General features: G+C 39.3%; 1 protein-coding gene across 2 annotated transcripts in view; it reads left to right on the top strand.

Annotated features, from left to right (window-relative positions):
* Nucleotides 1-24331, top strand: part of LOC126188918 (structural maintenance of chromosomes protein 5) — a 166692-nt gene that overhangs the window by 48025 nt on the left and 94336 nt on the right. For both annotated transcript variants that reach the window (XM_049930631.1, XM_049930630.1), the window contains 2 exons: nucleotides 13497-13614; nucleotides 19817-19945. In XM_049930631.1, coding sequence (XP_049786588.1) covers nucleotides 13497-13614; nucleotides 19817-19945 — 247 coding nt within the window. The remainder of the gene's footprint in view (nucleotides 1-13496; nucleotides 13615-19816; nucleotides 19946-24331) is intronic.

Genomic DNA, 24331 nt, shown 5'->3' with positions numbered 1-24331 from the left:
TTTCCCCTCACCCTCCACCCAACAGTTTCCATCCCCTATGTCCTATCATCTCTTCCCCATTCTCGTCTCTCACCCTGTTTATTTGCAGCCCTCTGCCAATGGATCTGCCTGTCTTTCCCTGCTCTTCTCCTTTCCTCCCCCACTTCCCTGCCCCACAATCTCCATGCTGCGCCTTTTGGGGTGTAATCCCTGTGTACTCCACCATCAGCATTTCTCTCTCCCCCCACCTGTACACTACTATCCCTTCCCCTTCCCTGTCCCCTCCAAATTGCTTCTTGCATTCCATGTGATGTTGCAGTCTGGCCCAAGATGTTGGAGTTGGTCACGTGTGTGTGTGTGTGTGTGTGTGTGTGTGTGTGTGTGTGTGTTTACTTATGAGGGCTGTGGCCAAAACCTTCATCTGAGTGTGTTTTGATCGTGCCTGTCTGCAATTTGACATGTCTTCTTTATGGCGAGTAGCAATCTATCTTTCCCTAAACTGTTTTTTTAAATGTTTTGTTTACTTAGGGGTGTTTTTTCTTTTCTTTCTTTTTTCTTTTTTGCTGTAACTTCAACACATTTAATTATGTTGCCACTGCACTTGTAGCATAACCATATTTATCTGTATGTATACGTCCTCAGTAGCTATGACTGTCAAATCTGGCTGAAAAGTGTTGTTGAAAGTAGATTACTTTAAATGATGCAGTCTACACCAGGTTTGCAGTTCAAAAACTTTACTGGCACTTAGATGGTGAATAACATACGGTTTATGGCCAGATTGTGTGTCACTAAAATAATACTCAGTAAATCAGCTAGCCACATACTGCACATGATCTATAAAGTGTTTGTTTGAGTGCCGTAATCTAACACTGAAGTGTTAGAAGAAGATTTTTCTGACTGAGGACTTCTAGATACAACAATAATTTCTGTTTAATTACTCTGGAACTCAAAGAGGTCAAATCTTGCTAACATGTTTCCAACATTAGCTTATAAGTGCTATAGTTATTTACATGTCTTTTTCATCTACTTTGTCTGAAAGTTAGTAATTGAGTGTGTGTTTATGTATGAACAATGATAATGAAGCTTTGTATTACTGGTATTTTGTAATTAACTCAGTTTTTAGGTAAGTTAGCTGCACTAATGAATTTGAAGTAACCGAAAGAATGTAATACATAAGTTATTTTGGATAAGCCATGATTCAGTATTCAAGATTTTTATGTATTATTTGCATTCCATATAAATGATCATGTTGAAGATATTACCAAATCTGGAAAAAATTAATACTAATTTTGGGAGGAAGGAAAACATAACAGATGTGTATGATCCACCGGCTTTGTTACACACTCTCAAAGGTGAGATTTACTCTGTGCTGATACCTCACTCCCCGTGTAAAGTCTTATTTAGTGTTATTCACCCTCTTTGACGACAGTAGTCAGTCTTATGATGGCCTTGTAAGCCAAAGCCAATTAACAAAATAAATAATTACTGTAAAACATTCACAATATTGTGCTATGTTTTTACTATTATGAAGTTGTTTTACTAAGGAGTGACGAAAGATTCCATTAACATAATGTATGTGTCTGAAATATTGATTCTGTTAGAACCTTTTCTAATAAAATGAATTGTTGTTTGAAAAAGTAATGCACGAAGATGCCTCAAGAAGAGCAAAAGAAATTAAGTATTCAATGAAATGTTAGAGCACAGAAGTAGTAGATGAATATGACATGTGAAAGGCATGCAGCATGCTTCACTTACCTGTTGGAAGAAAAATAGAGGCAAAGAGAAGGAAATGATGACCATGAACAACTTTTCTTACCACCATAAAATAGGAATTCATGTACACGTAAGTTAAAAAGCTGGCTCCGAAAATAATGCCTGTGATAAACAGAGGATGAAACATGCTGCCCACCAACCTAACAATTGAGCAAATACACATGATATCATGTGTGACAGTTCAAGTATCATTTTTTAAATTTTTTTTATTAAGTTTTGGCAGAATGGTACAAATTCCAACTGCTCTTCCCCTTAAATCCATACAACAAAACTGTCACTCTCATGGCAGTACCACATACCTATAGACTGTCTGAAGTTGATAACAGCTGGACGAAGAGGGCTTTGCATGATGATCCCAGCACTTTGCTCTTAAAATTCAATACTGTAGTGGATGTGGGAGGTAGTCCAGTGAAACTGTCATAAAAAAAAAGCCTGTACCTTGCAAATGGTGGGGTAGAATATTTTATTTTTTTAACTCGTTCATATTGTTGGAAAGGTTAGAAAACAGAGTTTTGGCAGAATGGTACAAATTCCAACTGCTGCCTGTACCTTGCAAATGGTGGGGTAGAATATTTTATTTTTTTAACTCGTTCATATTGTTGGAAAGGTTAGAAAACAGAGTTTTGCCAACAAAATTTCTCTTGGGGAAAACTTTCTGCAGTCAAAAAACTTCGAAAATTTCGGATTTTTCAGTTTTTTCAAAATATCTCAGTTTCATTTGCTCCTATCGCTTTTTTAAAGAGCACAAAATTCTTTACAAATTTGATTCTTACCATTTTTTTCTACTCCCAGTATCTCAGGCGCTACAGCGCGTCAAAAAATCGAAATTTTTCAAATTTCGAGCAAAGAATAGTTGGTGACAATTTCCACGATGTAAAGTTCCGTAGAAAAGATAAAGTTGTGACTCTCCTTTCTGCGTTCAATTCTGTAAAAGCTGGGAGCACTAAAATTACTCCTGTTGATTCTTTAACTCTTTTCCAAAGAATTTGTTTAATGAAACAAAGTGAAGAAGAGTGAAAAGCCTTTCTGAAATATGAACTTGCTCCTTACCCAATGTCCCTATTCTCAGAAATAGGCATGCGAAAAGGAACAAAATCTTCATTCTACAATGCCTTCGTTCCAGTCTAAGATGTGAAGTCAGGTGGACCGAGTAAATTTTTTGTCATTGATGGGGGGTACCTTATCCACAAAGTGACTTGGACTCGAAATGTTTGCTTCAAGTCAATAGCCCAAAGCTATGTTTCTTACCTGCAACGTCATTTTGGATCTCAATTTGCTATTGTATTTGATGGCTATCCATGTGAGGGAGACAAATGTAGCACAAAGAGTGCTGAGAGGATTCGTAAGTCCAAACAACATTCTTCGGTTGACGTTGTGGTTGAATCGGAGATGGTGAACCAAGTCCCTCAGGACAAGTTATTGTACAACGAACGAAACAAGATGCGTTTGATCACACTTCTTAAAATGGAATTTCTGGAGTGTAGCATTGAAGTGCACCAGGCACAAGAAGATACTGACGTTATAATTGCAACATCTGCCATTTCAAGAACCAAAGATTTTGGAAGTGTTGTCATTGTAGACGAAGATGTTGACCTGCTTATGCTCATGACCGGTTTGGGGCAAGGGATTGAAAACTTATTTTTCTTAAAGCCAGGAAGAGGAAATGCAGAAGACAAGTGGTTTTCCACTGCATCTTACAAGTTTGACAGTGAATATATTCTGTTCACTCACGCATTTAGTGGGTGTGATACAACATCTGCTTTTTTTGGTCAAGGAAAAATTAAGTGCTGCAATATTGTTGTGAAAAATTAACACCTAACCTCAGCGCTTTGCACTTACAATAAACCACATGCTACTCGTGAATAAATAATAACTGCAGGAGAACAGGTTACTATCACATTGTATAGTGGAGGTGTCAGCAGTTCCCACACACTAGATCATTTGCGGTACCAGCTATTCGCCAAGTCTGCCACAAAAAGCAAACTGAATCTTGCATGGTTGCCACCTACACAAGATGCTGCACATCATCATTCATCGCGGACTTACCAACAAGTCCAAAGTTGGATGGGAAACTGAGAACCTCCTGAGAAATGGGGCTGAAATCACAGTGACCACGGTCCAATACCCATTATAATGAGCCAAGATCCAGCACCTGAAGCACTTCTTCAAATTGTTTCATGCTCATGCAAGCTGAACTGTGGTGGAGCGTGCTCCTGCAGAAAAGTGGGTTTGAAATGTTCTTCGATTTGCAAGAAATGTATTGTGGTCAACTGTGAAAATGTGCCAAAATTTTTATATGAAGAGAGTGAAGAAGATATTATGGAGGATGTTGAGGAAACCGCTGACGAAACCAACGAACTTGTTGAGGCTGACTCGCTGTTTAAAGAAGAGGTCAATCTGGGATCAACCCTATGTACAGACCCTGAATCCGTAACTCGAGGTATTTGTGGTGACACTGAGGAAGCTGGCCCATCAAAACGTTGGAAGTGATGCTCATATCTGTCTCAAGTGCGCTTAAGTGCAATATTACAAGTATTACACACCCAGAATTGTCAACATTTTTTAGTAACTGACAATGCATTTTAATTGTAATAGAGCTACTTATTTTTAATGCCAACTGTGTGGATTTTATACACAAGAATAATTACCTACCTAATTAGGTTGCCTATTGCAGTTAATGATAGTTCAGTTTCCTGTGTGTGTGTGTGTGTGTGTGTGTGTGTGTGTGTCTTAATGATGTATTTTTATATTTATAGTTTTACAAATACCAGGGCTGAGGTGGCTCATAGTAAACTTCAGGTAGTGATGTAAGAATCACAATAGTTGGGTGCCCAGCAATCCTCATGTTGCATCCAGAGAAATTGCATACCTGAAAGTGAGGTGGTAAATTCCAACTTATAACATGATGTATAATGTATTTATACTACACAAACAGAAACTGAAAAAATAGTGTTCAAAAATAAGGTATCTTGCCACTATGCTCAAAATTTGAAAAATTGGTATTTTTTGAGGCGCTGTAGCGCCTTAGATATTGGGAGTAGAAAAAATGGCAAGAATCAAATTTGTAGAGAATTTTGTGCTCTTTAAAAAAGAAAATAGACGTTAAAGCGATAAGGAGCAAATGAAACAGATATTTTGAAAAAAACTGAAAAAAGTCCGAAATTTTCGAAGTTTTTTGACTGCAGAAAGTTTCCCCAAGAGAAATTTTGTTGGCAAAACAACCATATGAACGAGTTGAAAAAATAAGCTCTTCTACCCCACCTTTTGCAAGGTATATCTACTATTTGACTGGACTAAGGGTCATTCAGAAAGTATAGAACATTTGGCAAAATTAGATAATAATGAAAGATGATAATATAAATTTTTATTTATAAAGTTAAAGCACCTTACTCTGTTTTTCAGTGTAGTCGGCATAGCTGTGCAGGCAATTACTGTAGTGTGGAACGTTTTATTTAAATTCCCATGTTGTACTCCTCTACTCCCAAAGATTTGAGGCAGAATGTCACTGCTTTTTTGAGGTCTTCAATGTTTGCAAACTGTTTTCCACCAAAAAATTCCTTTAGTTTTGGGAATAAATGAAAATCACTTGGTGCCAAGTCAGTGTAGTAAGGAGGATGTCCAAAAATTCCCCACTTAAGATGTTCAAGTTTTTGCACTGTTCATGCTGTTGCATGACATCATGCATTGTCATGAATCAGAAACACCCACTGCCAACAACATTCTAGTTCTAATTTTGGGTGGTGTACAAAACTTGTTGAAGAGTTCCACAATAGGACTCAGAATTCATTGTTTCTCCTATTGATATGTACTCCACTTGGATCTGGTGCTCTCAATTTACTGGTTTTTAGATTTGAGTTTTCTTTCCTGGATTTTGTAGCGGAATTTGAGTGATGCCACTCCATAGACTGATGCTTACTGTGGAGTATAGTACAAAAGCCAAGTTTCATCTCCAGTTATAATGCGCTACAGAAATTTGTCACCAGCATTGTCTTATTTGGAAGGAAATTCAGTGCTGCCCCCATCTGAACACACGTTTTTTTTCTATGCAAGATGCTATGTCGCTATTTCATGTATGAGCAATCATGAAATTTGTGGAGAGTCGTATAATGTGCTTAAAGCGAAATGCTGGTTTTCATGAATTTTGCCTTCAAGTCATCTGTAATGACTGATGGCCTCCTAATGCAATCTTAAGTGTGCACACTGGTTCTTCCTTCATTAATCATAATGCACCATTCCCTCCCTGCAGACTAGTTCATTGCATTGTCACCATAAAAATTCTTCATTTGCGAATAAATTTTGATAGGCCAAATATTTCGTGCAGTAAGAAAATGAATGACACAACAAGCTTTACATTTTGTGGGATTTTCGAGGAAGGCCGCCATTTCAAAGGTTACAGAACAAAGAGGCATCCTCATTCGGCAGCAAACCTTCACTCTCACTGAGACGGTAGAAGGAGGGGTGGGGATCGGTGTTAGGCTCCATGCACAATTGTTCGTTACTTTCTGGATGACCATTATATTACCTGGCGAAGCAGACTCAAGACCTTACAAGGATGGCAACACTGTTAAGTTCACACTCAACACACAGGAAAGGGAAATAGGATTAGTGTACATGCTGGTGTTCTAACTTATTATGGGCTGTCACATACTTTTATCTCGATACCCTGTGCTGCACACCACCTTCATTCACAGTTTAATGTGTCTGAATCAAAGTTTTATCTGATTAAATCACTGGCTGCTTTTATTCCCAAACTTCTTCTTCTTTCTTTTTCTTTTCTTATTTTTTATTTATATAAAATTTAATTTGGTATGCTTTTGTTGAAACTAGGTCATCTAGTTCACTCGTGGTGGCTCAATCTCGCATCTTTTAAAACCAAGTCTTACAGACAAAAATGTTTTCAATATTTCCTTGGTGGCATTGAAGGCCAGTTTCTTGTGACAAAACCCATGAAGTTTTAACAAAGCAAAGCTTTATATAGTTTGTAGTATTGCAGAAATAGCTGCCAAATAACACATTTATCCATATTGTCAGTAGTATTTTTATTCTGTGCAATTTCCTTCTGCTTATTTGGGGGTATATACTTGTATCCTACTTCATTCAGCAGTAAATTTAATGTCATCTACAGTAAATTTAATGTCCTTAACAGCAAGTTGCCGCAGATACCTGCGAAGGCTTTTTCTGCACTTACTTTCTGTACTTGTGCAGGTATGTCACTAGGACGGGATGGTGGGCTGCAACCGTGCAGCATTGGCATGCTGCGATGGGGGGAGGAAGGGGGGGGGAGGGGAGAAGAGTAGCAGAGAAGAGGAAAGGATTATGCAGGTGCACAGGAGCGATAGTGGGCATGTGTAAGGTTGGGGTGGAAGTGGATAAAATATAGACAGGTGGGGCCGGGGACTAGTGAAGGTTGCAGCCAGGGTGTTATGAGAACAGTTGCCATCTGGGCAATCCAGAATAACTGGTATTGGTGGGTAGAAGTGCGGTTTTAGCTCTGTTACAAAACTCCCGTGTAAGTAATTCTTGAGTGCTGCATTTTGGCCTGGCACCCTTACAAGTATAGATTTATTTAAGAGACACAGAATGATAGAATACGAGGAGAATATACGTAGAACTGCATGATTTATCATGGGCTTCGTTAGCCATCAGAAATACTCAATACGTACTGGAAGATGCTACAGTAAAGTTCTATATCATATAAAGACTTATGCTCAAAACTGACAGGCACTGTTCCAAGAAGAATAAAGAAAATGTTACTTTCTAACATGCACCATGACAATAACAAGAAATAAATTCAGTCCTAAATGAAGACCTGGCAACAGTTGGTCTTCCAATGCACCAGCTATGTGAGGAATATAATACTGTTACACTATATATCCTCTTCCAAAAGTCTTGTGATGACTTTTGGAATACATATGGACATCTTGAAAGAAGTTAAATGGGCAATTGAAGGACATCACAGAGTTGAAGAAAAAATGAATTTGGGCAAGTAATGCTGGACATAACACAGTAAATCAAAAAGTCGGCCCCATATTCAGGAAAAGAGCATACGGAGCGTATGCCGAAATTCTGCATTGCCCTCCTGGGCAAGATCCTGGTAGACGTGGTTTGCCATTATGTTCCTATGACCAGTTATAAAGTATCAAGCGTGTATCTGTGACTTACCGATGATTGTGCTTGCACAATGTTGTGTTGTGGTTAAAGGGAAGTGACTGGCAAAACACAGGTGTTGGCGTATATCCTACTCCTCCTCTTGAGTAGTAATGCACCCATCCGATGGACAGACCCTCACTCAATGTGACACTGTGGAGAGGTGTGGAATTTAACCCAGAATATTTGCACAAACTCTGCTTATTAGAAACTTAATGACACCACATCTTCTCACCTTGCTGGCCAAATAATATCTATGAAAATTTCTTACAGCAACAGGATTCAAACAGGCTGTACAACTTCCTATTGTAGATAATATTTTTAGAAATTTTCTTGAAAATAAAATGTACGTAAAGCTGTTTATCAAACCCTACTCTGTTGGATGTACAACCTCAAAGAAGAAAGGAAAAAAGGATATACTCTCTTCATTAACAACACATTTCACTGCTACAACATAAAACTGCATTCTTTGTGTTTATGTTCTGCAGTGTGCTGTTACTGTTTGTTTTCTATTGAAATACGAACACGTTAGGATGAAGTTCTTGTGCTCCATTCCCCCGGATATTCAGAGCTTTAATCTTTTTTAATCCTTCTTTACTAAGTTTGAGACTGTGTTGTCTGCATTGTAAACTGAAACCATTACACTTGTCATTACAGGTCCTGTTGTTATTAGTGCCACTGGCATTGAAAAATAGCTGAAACTGCTGAAATTAAACAGTGCTCCAGGCCCCAATGAAGTACCTCTGAGATAATGTACAGAATTTCCTGCAGAATTGGCCCCTATTTTTTGAAGCTCCAAGCAGGGAATTGCAAGGCGAGCTGGAAACTGCAAAACCACTAGTCAGTGATGCAAATGCCTGTAACATGAGAATGTGGTGCCGAAGCCATAAAACGCACTATGGAGCAATGGAAGAAACTTATTTGTTGAGATGTGTCTTGTTTCACACTGTTTCTAACTTATGGGCGAGTTTACATCCCAAGGGAGATACATGGTGTGGGTTTAGTGATGATTTGGGCAGCCATATTGTCGTATACCATGGGCCCCATGATTGCTCTGCAAGGTCACATTACTGCCAAGGGTTATGTGACCATTTTGGCAAATCAGGTTAATCTCTTTGCACAGTGTTTATTCTTCAGTGGTGATGCTGTGTCCTGCCCTTTTCACACAACTCTCATCGTCCAGGACTGGTTTTGTAAGCACAAGGATGGATTGCTCACCACAGTCACCACATCTCAGTATTAATTAACCTTTACAGTCTACTTTGGAGAGAAGGGTATGTACGCAGTTTCCACCTCCATCATTGTTCCATGAACCTGCCAATATTTTGCAGGAAGAATGCTATAAGATTCCATTGAACACCACACAAAAGCTGTTTTTATCTATTCTGAGATGACTGGAAGCTGTTTTGAAAGGCGGTGGTTTTCCCACGCCGTATTAAGCATGGTAATATGTTGTGTTTTTGGTGTTTCCATATTTTTGCCCACCCTCTGTATGTGTACTATCCTATTGTTTGGGGTTAACATTTCCTTCCTTGGGGAGAAGAGAGGATAGATTAAGGGAAGTTACGAAAGGGCAAGTTACTCAGGCCCCAGACTCCCTGAATTAGGAATTGTTGAATGCGAAAGTTAAGATAGTGTATGTACATTTATATCTGCTTAATCAACAGTACTGACGTTTCTCATGAAGGTAAAAGAAGAAATAAAACCAAATTGACTGGACTTTGAACATCATTGCTAAATGCCCAAAGAAGCCCAATTACCAAGTTTAAAGAACCAGCATTAAGTAAGGAATCTAGGAAAATACTACACCCTTAATGCGTCACTCACATACAGACTGCAAAGAAAAAGTAAATTAATTGTAGTGCTCAAGAGGCATACGAACTCTTTTTCTTCTCGCTCTCTCCACAAGTGAATGGTCCTGAGAAGAAACCTGGATATCAGATGCAATGGGAAATGCCTTCTGTCATTCACTTTACAGTTGTTTGCAGAGTACATATGTATTTCTTTGAGCTTCATGCACTCATCTAGCACAAAGTGAATCTGATGCTTCTACACTGATAAGCCAGGACATTGTGCCGCGAGGTTGGATGTGGCATGGTGCTGTTGCAGGAATGTGACGCTGTAAGGAAAGCATATAAGTGGATTGAAGACAGATTGGGAATCATTCTAGCGATGACATGGGCCACAAGTGGGAAAATCTAGTGTTGGAAGGGACTTTGATGAAGGTGGTATTATTACCCAGAGCCTGGGAATGTTATCTCGAAAATAACATAGCTGTCCGAATATTCATGTGGTACTCTATTGAGCATCTATGGAAAGAGGTAGAACGACAGTGAAACTACCATTGTGCGATAATTGGTTGGACGTCCACAACTCTTCTCAGAACGTGGGGATTGGAGGCTTGCCTGCTCTGTAAAGCAGGATAGGTGCCGATCCATGGCATCTCTGCCACAAGAGCTCAATGCTGGTGCACACACAAGTATTTCAGAACACACTATTCATCATATATTGTACATGGGGTTCTGCAGCTGACGACCCCTAAGTGTTCAAATGTTGGCCAAAAAACATTGTACATTATGATTGCAGTGGTAACAGGATCATCGAGATTGGACTGTGGATCAATGGAAACATGTTGCCTCATCGGATGAATCACATTTTTGCCATGCCAGGTTGATGGATCAGCTCCTCAAACTTTGTCATCCATGTGAACGGTGGTTCGAAATGTGCCCCATGCCAAGGATGCAGGCGAATGGGAGTAGTATTATGCTATAGTAGACATTTTGCTGTACTTGCATGGAACCTGGTAGTAATCGAAGACATGCTGACAACTGTGGAGCACATGCATCCCTTCATGATGTATGTTTTCCCCCTAAGTGATGGCATTCTCCAGCAGGATAATTGTCTGTGTCTCAAAGCCAGAACCGTTCTGCAGTGGTTTGAGGAGCAGGATAGTGTACTCACGTCGATGACTTGGCCACGAAATTCAATTGATGTGAATCCCATGGAACCCATTTGTGTCGCGATATGCTCCATCACTGCGTACACAGATCAGTAGCTAACTGTGCATGGACATACCTCTATAAACCTACCAACAAACTGTCAAATCCGTGATACACAAAATCAGTGACGTATTGCATTCCAAAGATGGACCAACAAGTTATTAAACAGGTGGTCGTAATGTTATGGCTCGCAAGTGTATATCCATATATTTTGGTGTAGGTGTGTCTAATTTATGAATTACATTAATTACCTGCACATTGTGAGAATCATAATTGCAATTTCTTATTATAATGTGAAATATTTCAGTTAGTTTACATGTGTAAAATTATGACATGTTGATCTTTATGATTATTATCTTTTACATTACTGGTAAACAACCTTATTAATGGTTAACTACCTCACTTCGTCCTGTGATGCACAAAGGCGGAGTAATAGATAGGTGTCACCTCTCCTTCTAGTATCATGTTATGAACATTACAGTTACTGTATTTTGACTGATTGTTGATAGCAAGTATTGCACTAGGGTAAATGTTGTGTGAGGTAGTTGTCAATGTGTATGGAGGTAATATTTTTGCAGTTGAATTCAAGCTAAAATGACCACATTGCAAATCCTTTGTTTATATCAGTACAATTGATGACATTTACCACCTGTCGCTGGGTCATCATTAAGTGTTTATTAGTGATACATTCATCACCTGTCAGTGGGTTTATTCCTGTCTTTGTTTTAGTTAGCTTAGACATGAATGGCTTAAATATTGGCTGGGGACAATCATGATACCATAGGCAACTGAAAACATTTTTTCATGAAGACATTGACCATCTCGTCTCACAATGGGGTAAATGTAATATCTGTCTTGTTTCAAATCCTCTTGTAGACAAAGCGTGTGCGTGTGCGCACGCACCTCTCTCTCTCTCTCTCTCTCTCTCTCTCTCTCTCTCTGTGTGTGTGTGTGTGTGTGTGTGTGTGTGTGTGTGTGTGTGTGTAAAATACTGAAATGGAAATTGATGTTAATAATTCATGTATAGGCAGATGTTCATGTGTTTGTGATACTTCATGTATATTACACAGTTGTACCATTACTTTTATACATAACTGCCACTATAAGCCAAAAATTTAATGAGGAAAATGACGGTGGTGGCAGATGCCTCTGCTGCCGACTCTGGTCCGCTCGTACATTGCGTCATTCACTTCCTGGTCTGATAAAAAACATTGTCTAGGCATGTGCTCAGTTGAAGTTCAGGTCAGGATTATGGGTGAAATAAACATAATAAACAAAAACTGATGACAAACTTGACTGTGCTTACAGTATGCAACCAAGCATTACTGTGCAAGATGCACACACTCCCTTCAGCAGCTGCTCTGAATGGCTCAGCAAAGTCCCTTGAGGGTTTTGCATTATCTGTTGGCATTTATAGATTGATTTGGAGTCCAGATGTTAATCAGAAAATAATTTACTGACACCAGAAACTTCCCCATTATTCCCCCTTCCCTCTCCCCACCACCCACCCATTGAGCTGCATGGTCACCAGGGAAGAACATGCTGCAAGTCAGTTGTGTACAGTTGATGTGACCCGGAAGATTGACTCCATACTCAGAGCTGCATACAAAATAATCCCTGACTGGTGGACCACAAAGTGTGTATGTATCAGGACGGTGTAGTGATTGTGGATGAAATGTGGTTCATGCACCTTACTGTGTCGCAACATGACAAACATAGATCTCTCATCACTGTTCAGTATCCAAGCACATTTAGTTTTGTGTTTTGCTTTCTTGCAGATCAGGAAGCAAATTTGAAAAAGTTGGTCTGCACTGAATGACAGCCTGATTTATTCTTTTAAACATTAGTGCATCACAAAGTCAGAAGACTTTTGTAAAGAAGGGAGAAACATTTTAAGTAATAAATGACATATTTGCATAAATAAATTTATGAAGCTTGATGCTCTCATTTTTAATTGATCTAGCTTTTGCGATGGTGGAGAATAGCTCACATTAAGAACAGTTCTATACGAATTGTTGGTAAAGGGAGCTACATCTGTTTCTAGAATTTTGTCACACTCATAGTACTATTATCTTCACTTCCATCGATATAGAAGCATCCAGAGACTGCACTGAATTAGTGTGTTCTGTTTCATGAAAATTGGAGGTAAATGAGTTGTTAAATGACTGTATTTTGTTTGAACAAACTGTATGTATGAAGCAAGCAAGAGGAGCCAGTATGATATTGAAGGAGTGATGAAAGTACCCTCAGGGAACATTGCAGAATGAGGAGATGCAGTTGTGGGAAGATTCCTGTGTGGCCATACAGATTTATTTGTTCCATGGTTCCCCAAATTGCTTAAGGCAAGTTCTTGGATGGTTACTTTTAAAAGGACATAGCTGATTTCTTTCATCTGAGCAGATGCTCAATTTCTGATGATCTTATTGACACGATGCTATTCTCTAATCTTTCTTACATACTTTTCAGGAAATATTCTTATACACCAGAAACCACCTGCTGAGGAGAAATTCCATTGTTGCTGTAGTTATTTTAAATTGAAATAATAGTAATTACAGTGTTGGTGATTGATAGCTCACATTACATTGTAAATCATTTCAGGTTGGCAGTGACAGTAAACAACATTAAGGAGAGGATGGCCTGCATAGAAGCTGTGAAATTATTAAAGAAGAAGAGAGTATGGGCTGTATACAAAGCACACAAAGTGCACACTGAACAGGTAGGAAAAATTGAGTGTACTGTGAATATACATTGCCTGGGATTAGATGTTACCTCTTTGGTGTGTCAGAATGGAAAGCATTTTGGTATTAACTGTCGTGTCTGTGGTGATAGTTATAGCAGCTCTCAAGTTTTTGGTAAAGTGGTCTTTGTAACAGCTGTCAAGTTTTTAGTGTCTAATGTGTGGACCATAGGTACAAAGACAATAATCTTAACTAAATTAGGGACCAAAAGTATGACTAAAAGATTTACAAAAAGATGATATGTTTTTGGTGGCTGATCATCCACTGAACATGGTCGCTTTGAAATTAGAGGATGTTTTCTGTCTGTAGGACCCCCCTCCTCCCCCCGTACATTCCATTTATTTTTTCAAAATTTTTGATTTTTCTAATGTCTGTTATTGTTCATGTACAGTCCTAATACTCAGTTTGTTTGTGTCATGGACACCTGTTTTAAAGAATTAGTGGTTTACATTTAAAATGAAAACCACTAATTCAAATTGTGAACGGCTGGGCTGGTGGCCCTGCGTTTTTCTCTCTGTCAATTGATGGTAGCACTTTTGCCACTATGGTTTACCAATTTGCTTCCCCGTTCACATCCACTGCTCATAGGTAGCACACCGCGCCTAGTACACGTCCACCGTAGCACTTGGGCCACAGCACAGTGTAAGTGTCTTGGTATTATTTGTATGTTTCCCTACCCAGGCAGTCGTCCGTAGTACTGTCTGGTGTCACTTTTGCATTGACATAGGTTTTGCAGCACCTAGCCCGACCAACAGTTTCGAAATGCTTTTTAAAACTTTTTCAACCTCTAGTATAATGCTCAGTTGCAGATGATCTTCCAACACGATTGTTTGTAGTAAAATGGAGAAGTTAAATAAGCAAGGTGAAATTCAGAGGATGAAAACTGAGGAGAAACAGAATAGAATAATAGAAATGAAGTGATGCAACCAGACTCCTGTGGTTGTTGTGATGAAAAATTGTGTGGTTGGGAGTAAAATGAGAGAGGCAGTAAAACGGTGTTAGCTAAGAAACTTAAGGCAGTGTGGGTTGAATAGAGGTAGTTCAGGAAACTCGCATATTATTGGAAGCAGGTCCCATTGTGATGTTATTGCTTTTCCTTTGTGATATTGAATAACTGAAAGGAAGGAGAGCCACACAACAGTCAGTGGCAATTCGATTAGTTCTTATTACTCTTGCCTATCTAGATTTCTGCTATGAATAGCCATCTTCAGTGTATTTGAGTTACAATTCAACCAACTTACAGCAGTACATGTCACCATACGATCTTAATGGTGTATAGGCAGGAGTTTCCTTACATTTACCGCCACGGGTTTGTTGGATTGTAACTCAAATGCACTGAAAATGGCTATTTATAGCCAAAATCGGGATATGCAAGAGTAATAAAAATTAATGGGATTGCCACTGAGTGCTTGCGCGCCTCTTCTTCCTTATAGTCTATGGTCGCTGTGCACAGCAGTGGAGTCAAAGTTAATTGAAAGGATACATGGATGACTTACAGAAAAATAAATTGGCAGTGAAAAGTTTTTTCCTACTTAATGTCATTATGCAGCCAAAAGGATAAGTAAAACTTCCTGGCAGGTTAAAATTGTGTGCCAGAACCGAGACTCGAACTTGGGATCTTTGCCTTTCACGGGCATGTGCTCTATCACTGATCTACCCAAGCTTGACTCAGGACCCGTCCTCACAGCTCTACTTCTGCCAGTATCTCATCTCCTACCTTCCAAACTCCTCAGAAGCTCTCCTGCAAGTGCACACTCTGCTGCAGAGTGAAATTTTCATTCTCAAAATGATAAATGTTTACTTAGTGCAGAGTTAAGACTTATTGTTGTTTCATCCACACACTTTACATATATGGTTCTCACTTTATCAGTGCAATGTGTTTCTTCTTCTTAGTAAGGGTCCTGTGTAATGCATGATGGTCTCTAATTTTCGGGAGGACGAAGGTTCAATCCCGCGTCCAGCCATCCTGATTTAGGTTTTCCGTGATTTCCCTAAATCGCTCCAGGCAAATGCCAGGATGGTTCCATTCAAAGGGCACGGCCGACTTCCTTCCCCGTCCTTCCCTAATCCGATGAGACCGATGACCTCACTGTCTGGTCTCCTTCCCCAAAGCAATCAACCAACCAACCATCTCTAATTTTCTTTTGGATGACAGTAATTGAAGAATTCAGTAAGTTCTATTTAAATTAAACAAATACAGTTTGAATTTGAAAACAAACTTGAAACGTGATACTGTAGGTATAAAACATTGATACATTAAGCACAGTAAAAGTATGATTTGCTCACAGTGTTGTGAATGAGGGTTCCCTTGTTGTGGATCAACTGATGGCGGCACAAGTCGGTTGAGTTTGAGCCAGAAGTGACTAGTGTTTTGCCACTTCTAAAATTGGATATCTAAAAATACAATACCTGTGTGTATAGTGGACATTACAAAGTGATTGTTGTGCTGTTCTGTGCTGAAGCAGTTAGCATGTGTACAGTGCCAGCATTGCAAAAGGATAGGGCAGCATGTTCCCCTCTTACTCTAGTCTCCCTACAGTTATCATTTGTGTTGGGTTTCAGTTGATGGACCTTGCTTCCACCACTTCCTGCAGCACCCTGAGAATTCAATCAGGATGTCATGATCTGTTAACACTTCTGCTAAATTTTTATTCTTGAAAAACAAAAGTTACCATTGCTGATAATGGGCAGGGCATTGGGATTCAGGTTACATCATTGTTATAACAAATTAAGAACATCTTTAGGAGCAATGAACAGCAAAAAAGTATAGAGTTTATGCTTTATGATTTGTTTAAAAATGAAAACTATCAATTTTTGACAACATAATGTGACTGGGTAGATAAAAAAGATGTGCTCACCAAGTGGCATCAGAACATACAAAAAATAAGGTAGTAATTAGGCAAGCTTTTGGAGCAAATGGCTCCTCCTTCAGGCAGAAGAGGAAGGAAGAGGAGGAAGGAAAAGAACTGGAGAGGTCTAGGAAAGGGGGTAGATTTTGGAAAATTCACCTAGAACCACGGGTCAGGGGAGCCTTACCGGACAGGATGATAAGAAAAGACTCTTCTTATCCCATCCAATAAATCTCCCCTACCTGTGGTTCTGGGTGAATTTTCCGAAACTTACCCCTTTTCCTAGATCTCTCCAGTCCTTTTCCTTCCCCTCAGGGGCTCAGTATTCATTTGCTGAGTACGGGCTTGGTGACCCCAAGATTCCTGTGCTGGGGACTGGTAAGCATCACCAGTCATTTGTCACCGTAAGCTCTGCGCACACTTCAGCGGCCACCGTGCAGTGCAGCGGTGGAATGTTACATTTTTTGGAGAATGGGGGTCTTTACTTCATTGCTTGGACCCTGAGGAAGGTACATACTTCTATATCAAACCCCTCTATCTACTTGCTGGGGCACCTGCCGCCCCAAGTTGTATAAGACTTGCTCAGTCATGCAGAGCTCTGCCAGGGTTGACAGTTGTTTCCCTAGTGTTTTGAGGGATCCCTATGGAACAGTCTCATCAAACTACTATTCCTGATGGGACAGGTGTACCGTCAGGTGGTACCTGCATCCGCTCATTAACGAAAGCTCAGTTGGTCAGTCCTCTCGAAAAGAAGTCTCAGAATCATAGTAAAAAGGGCATTACTGTGCCAAAACACTTTCATTGTAATCAAGTGAATAGGGGGAAGATCTCCGCTTTCTGTATTTGCAAGGCATTGGAAGGTTTAGCTGGGCCTCTACAAAGTGTCAAATGATTTCATAATGGAACACTTCCTGTGAAAACTGCTAATTCAACCCAAATATCTAAACTCCTGGGATGTCAGGCCTTAGCTGACTACCCAGTCAAGGTTCAGTTGCATAACACCCTTAACTTTAGTAAGGGTGTGGTTACCTGTTCTGATATAATTGAGGTGGACCCTGTGGAGTTACGTGAAGAATGGAAAATATAACTGTTGTGGAAGTGCAGAACTATATGAGGAGAGTCAGTGACAAATTGGAAAAATAGGCAACATTTATTTTAACGTTTAGTACTCAAGAATTACTTGAACATATCCTTGCAGGCTATATCTGTCTTAGGTTCGCCTGTTTGTTCCAAACCCAGTGTGATGATACAAATGTCAAAGACTTGGCTGTACCACTAAGGGATGTAATGGGAGGGCTACATGTGGCAATTGTGGAGGCTCAGCTCACAGATCAGGCAGCTCTTGTACATTTCCTCCGAAATGTGTAAACTGCTCCATGGATCACCCATTGTGGAGCAGAAAGAGTGAAGTTGATACCGAGGAAAGGAAAACTCAAGAGGTGCAAGGCAAGAGACGTGTACCCTATGGTGAAGCTAAGAAAGCTTTCACAGCTATGCAGCCTCCGGTTTTTGCTACTTCTTTTGCATTGGCCCTTATGACACCAATCACTAAGTGTGATGCCTCCATACAAACCTAGACCACTGATTCGAGTACAAGCACATGCACTTGTCGGTGTATATGAGGGGAAACGCTCCACTTGAAACTTAAGTCGTTTGGAAGCCATCAGCAATCGGCTTGCAACCTAAGCCACATACCACTACCCACCATCAGAAGCCAACAGATCCATCCTCCCATCAGTTAAGAAAAACGTCCTTCGAAAAGCAGTTCTAAGTCCAAGAAAGCAGAGTTAAATCTGCGAACTCTCTCCCTCTCTGATAGTGCTATGGTCTTTATGATTTGGTCTTCTAATCTCAGGATCCAAAGAGTCAGGAACCCTGATCTCCCCAGTAAATCATCATCTCTGAGGGAGAAACACAAGAACTACCTTCGCTAAACAATGGCTTCCACAGGGATTTCTGTGTTGCTGTGGAATTTAAATGGGCATTGTTCACATTTGGAGAAACCATTCTGCATCTGCTTACAAGAAACGCATCTTAAAGTCACTGACACATGTGCTTTACCGGGTTACCAACCCTACAGGAAGGACGATACTATTGGGAACAGTGCTAAAGGTGGAGTGGCTGTTTTCATTGATGACAGATATCACTCCTCTCCTGTCCATCTTACCATGACCATTCAAGGTCTTCACTAGTATACCAGCAGCTAAAACAAGAACAGTTGACAGGTAAACAATTTAAAAAGCCTGATTGAATCTGTAGCTTCTGGAACCGCTTCCCCTGGCAGAGGAATTATTTAATAAAAATGATGGGTAAACACAGTCGAGAAAAATTACTGCTTGCTTGGTTTCAGAGAGGGAAATCATTAGGGTCAAGCATGATAGCTATTCTTAAGAGAAATGACAATGTGAGGTATGAGTCTGTGGTAATGGGCAGGTTTTATAACAGGGTCAGTAACATATGTAAGAATCTATTGCGCAAGAAACTCTGATTAGAACAGATGTTTCATTATGATTGAGTCATGTGAATGAGGTATGACACTTTACTGAAACTAGAGCATCATTCTATTTCCTCATTCCAGACTTCAAAGCAATAGCAAAATTGTTCTTTTCACAACATCCTTGCCTTCTAAATGGCCTCAGGACATTGTACTCTTAACCCTTTTTGACAGTTTTGGATATGTGAATGGGTGCATTATTGTGGCAAATCACCCATGACTTCAGAAATCAGACATCTTTTAGCAAAGTTATTTACAAAAAGTTTCGTTACCTATAGCTGGTAAACAGAATTTGACCATCTGCATGTTGGAAACCTGTTATTGATGTATGATTCCATGAGAAGAAAAAAATATGTCTTTGATTGTTTTTATTCTGGCATTTTTTTGTCATAACAGTTTATTCCACTTCACATATTGCATCTCCTTTAGGTTATATACATATATCAAAATGTTGTTGTCCATGACAGTTTTTGAAGCAGAAATTACTTTGCCATGAATAAACATAGAACATCACAGAAAATCTTATACTTGAAGCAATGTTGAGCAGTCATAAGCATTGTCAGTATATGCTAATAGACGAGTAAGAAGTGATACTTTTGTAGACAGATGCCTGATACTTTACTTCTTCATTTTGATGCAACTAGAAACTAGTAACTTGTTTTCATTTGCACTGATTACAAAGATTTTTTAATTCCTTTGAATATGTTGATATTTAAAAATGTGCATTCTATTAATTTTGTGTAAAATTCATGTTTGCCTTGTTGTCCTCTGAGGTTAAAATGACACGGGTTTTACTTCTGTATGCATTTTTTAAAACCAGTACATTTGTGTTTACAGAAACAAAAGGAAATGGCAGAAGCTGTTGCTGACTTGCAGAGATGTAAAAAGGAATTTGAACCATTTGAGTCTCTATTGGATGGTGCGAACAAGAGATTGCAGACAGCCCAGAGTAAATTAAATACATGTGTAAGTTTCCTTCCATTGTGATTTGCTTTTAGAGATACAATTATTGTGTACAACTTCGTATCCAACGGTAAGCAGAGATGGGCTATGGAGTGGTGCGGCAACTATCTTAGGAAAGCGGGACAGGAGCAGAAATGATTAGTGAACTGTTTCTCCAAGTATAAGAAGACTCATTACAAATAATTCAGCGAGAAATAGAGTTCAGTTATCTCAGTGTGAGACAGAAACATCCAATTCCGTTGTCAGCTTTGTGATGCCTGTGGGGTAGTGCTGATTGTGACACTACAATACTGTGCTGAAGAAGAGTAGTTTTGCTGGCACTACATTCACCGTATTAGGTTACTGTAAAAAATTGGAAACCAGTGTAATTGAAAGAACTCATTTCTATTTTGTTGCAACAAATTATCTTTATTTGCCTGTAGTTCAAACACTCCCAGGCTGATGAGCAACAGAGTCCTCTGTTACATTAAATTTGATGCAAATGAACGTTATTGTTTGCAGAATTTGTTTGCTTTGAACTGGTCTCTACAACACTTCTAAAATGTGTAATGCATTCTTAATCTGTAGTGGTGTGTGTGTACTGCTTCAAATGTCTGTGACAAGTTAAAACAATAACTTTGTTTACCACATGGATTTATTCTAAAGGAAGAAGTTTAGTAATTATATTAAAAAGAAAATTCACTTGAGAAACCTATAACATCATGAGACATAAATGGCTAACGAGTACTTACTTTCAAGTCGCAAAATTCATAGTACAGCCAATAGACATAAACAAAACAAGAAACTATCCTTGCTTTCAAAACTATTAGTTCCCTCCTCAGGGAGGAAAGATGGGTAGGTTAGGGAAGTTTAGAAAGAGGAGGAACAGATCACTCGGATACCCAGGATGAGAGGGGTCCCCCATGGGGTAAGGACAAAGGGAAACAAAGATGAAGGGGATGGTGTCAAAGAGTAGCAAGTCAGAGACATTACATTCATTAGAAGTGTGCTAGTTTCAGTCCAGAGGTGATAGGAAGACAGGGTGAGAAGTAAAGATGATTAAAAGAAAACCGAAGTAAATAGTGCTATCAAGAACTATGACAAAAAGGAGATGGGAAAACCAAGGAGTGTGGAGTGGAGGACAAAAATGGGAAAAATAAAATGAGGGATAAGTGAAATAACTGAATAAATACATATATCTAAAAACAAAGATGAGACTTACCATACAAAAGCGCTGGCAGGTCGATAGACACACAAACAAACACACAAAATTCTAGCTTTCGCAACCAACGGCTGCTTCGTCAGGAAAGAGGGAAGGAGAGGGAAAGACGGAAGGATGTGGGTTTTAAGGGAGAGGGTAAGGAGTCATTCCAAACCCGGGAGTGGAAAGACTTACCTTAGGGGGAAAAAAAGGACTGGTATATACTAGCGCGCGCGCGCACACACACACGCATGCACACACACACACACACACACACACACACACACACACACACATATCCATCCACACATATACAGACACAAGCAGACATATTAAAAGGCAAAGAGTGTGAATGCGGTGAAAACTCTTTGCCTTTTAATATGTTTGCTTGTGTCTGTATATGTGTGGATGGATATGTGTGTGTGTGCGCGAGTATATACCCGTCCTTTTTTCCCCCTAAGGTAAGTCTTTCCGCTCCCGGGATTGGAATGACTCCTTACCCTCTCCCTTAAAACCCACATCCTTTCGTCTTTCCCTCTCCTTCCCTCTTTCCTGACGAAGCAGCCGTTGGTTGCGAAAGCTAGAATTTTGTGTGTATGTTTGTGTTTGTTTGTGTGTGTATCGACCTGCCAGCGCTTTTGTTTGGTAAGTCTCATCATCTTTGTTTTTAGATATATTTTTCCTACGTGGAATGTTTCCCTCTATTATATTCATATCATTAATTTGAATAAATAAAACATAATGGATATTGCCCTTTAATATGTGGCTTTCTACCGAGTCATAAAGAACCTTTAGAATGTGATACCTGAGGTGTTGCTGTGGTAGGGTGCCTTATTTTAACTGAATGTGGTATGTGCACTGAAGAAGAGGCCATTGAATGACTTGCCTTGAGGAATGCCGTACATATTAGGTGATTAGTGGGGAGTGTAAATTTTGACACACAAACTGCCACACTTAAATTTGTTGTTTTATATCATGGCTACTACTAGCTAACGAAGTAATTTTGTTTGCTCATGTGAGTAAAATAAACATGCCAGGCAGATTGTAACATGCATCAAAATGACTAGATCTCTTGCATATTTTTGTGCTAATGGTCACAATTTTAAATGTTTTTATGGTACTATTGGATACTAGTCTGATAGCATATTTCTCTCATTACTTGTTGTTATTTCAAAGGTTTTTAAATACAAATTTAAAATCATTCGATGAATAACAATTATGTGTGGGTGTTAGTAACCGAATGTTCAGTGTTCCAATAACGAACAAATCATGTGAAATGAGGAAACTCATTGACATTCAAAACAGCTTCCACTCATCTTGGAATGGATAAACACAGGTCCTGTATGGTTTTCAAACAAATCTTATAACATTCCTCCTGCAAAATAGTGGCAAGTTCAGATAACTATGATGTTGGCAGATAGCAACCACACACCCTTCTCTCCAAAGTAGAACACAAAGGCTCAATAATATTGAGACCTGGTGACTGTGGTGGCCAGGGAAGATGCAACAATTCATCATTGTGCACACAAAACCTGCCTGGGATGATGTAAGCTCAGGGGCCCTGTCATTTTGGGGCACAGAACCACTATTGGAGAACACACATTGCACCATATGATAGACCTGATCAGCCAAAATGATCACATAATCTGTGGCAGTGAATTGACCTCACTGAGTAATCATGGGTCCATGGAATATCACAATATGGCTGCCCAAATCGACACGAAACCCCCACTATATTTCAGACATGGCTGCAAGCAGTCTGAATCATAGGCTTGTGACAGTGGACACCAGATGTTAATGTAGACAGGAGTTGGAAACAGTGTGAAATTATTCATCTGACCAAATGACTTTCTTCCATTGCTCCATAGACCACATTTTATGGTGTCAGGACCATGTTTTCCTGTTATGGGCTTTTGCGTTGGAAATTTCAGCTCGTCTTGCAGCTTCCAGCGTATGAAGCTCCCTTCATGTTATTTTGATGCTGACAGGGTTCATAAGTGCAACATTCTCTTTTGCAGTTACTTTTGCAGCTATCATTCTCTTATTTTTCATCACAATCCTCTTCAGTGAATGTCTTTCACGAATACTCAACACACACTTTTGTACGTGTTGCGACATTTTTCTTTTTCCCATATGCAGTATAAATATTTAATATGGTGTCTCTTGAAATAACAAATACTTTTGCTACCTTGGTTATGGAAGCAGCAACAGTAAGAACACCAACAATTGGTCCACATTTGAATTTGCTTAGCTGCGACATAATGCACTCATAACTACACAGAACACTGTTCTAAACATGACTAACACTTGCAGTGTATTGAAGCCATTGGCACAGGTGCCGTTTATGGTCAAATACAACACCGCCACCTCCAGGCTTGGTTGGCATCAGCATTTATGTTCTAGCATACATTTTTTGCAGTGTTTGTATATTTTTGTCCAACACCTGTATGTCCTTTTGTTAAACTGTGACGACAAAAATGGAGCTGGCAGGAAGGCATGAACTGCAAGAATAAAATGGAAATAATTGCTAAACAGTGGTTGGGCACTAACAGTCATTAGCAAAGCAAGCCACAGGTGGGACAAATGTTGGTGGAAAAGGAGCAGGAAGAGAATCATTTTACCTATAGGTTACACATTTTTGTTGCCATGAACCAAATTTGATTGTCCTTAAGGCAGACATTGAGGCTTATTTATTTGTACTGTAGCTCATAGAATGAAACAGCTTCCAGAAATTATTTTCATGCTATTACCAGTCTGCATTTTATATCCTCTCTCTTTTTTCCATCATCAGTTATCTTGCTGCCCCAATAACAAAACTCATCTTCTAATTTTTGTGTCTCATTTCTTAATTTAATTCTATCAGCATCATCTAATTTAATTTGACTACTTACTGTGACCCATATTTTACTGTTATTCATATTCATCTTATAACCTCTTTTTCAAGACATTATCCATCCTGTTCATCTGCTTTTGCAAGTCATTTGCTATCTGTGACAGAACTGCAATGTTATCAGCTAACCCCAAAGTTTTAATTTCTTCTCTCTTTGTGAATTTCTCCATTTCCTTAACTGCCTGCTTAATGTACAGATTGAACAACAGTGGGTAGAGGTTAGTGTCGTCGTCCTCTTTTCACAACTGCTTGCCATTCATGTCCTTCAGGTCTTACAACTGCTACCCGGTTTCCTTAGATGGTGTAGATTACTTTTCAT

Source organism: Schistocerca cancellata, chromosome 5, assembly GCF_023864275.1.
Source record: "Schistocerca cancellata isolate TAMUIC-IGC-003103 chromosome 5, iqSchCanc2.1, whole genome shotgun sequence".
NCBI classification, from domain to species: Eukaryota; Metazoa; Arthropoda; class Insecta; order Orthoptera; family Acrididae; genus Schistocerca; species Schistocerca cancellata.
This window is presented reverse-complemented; position numbering and strand designations above follow the sequence as displayed.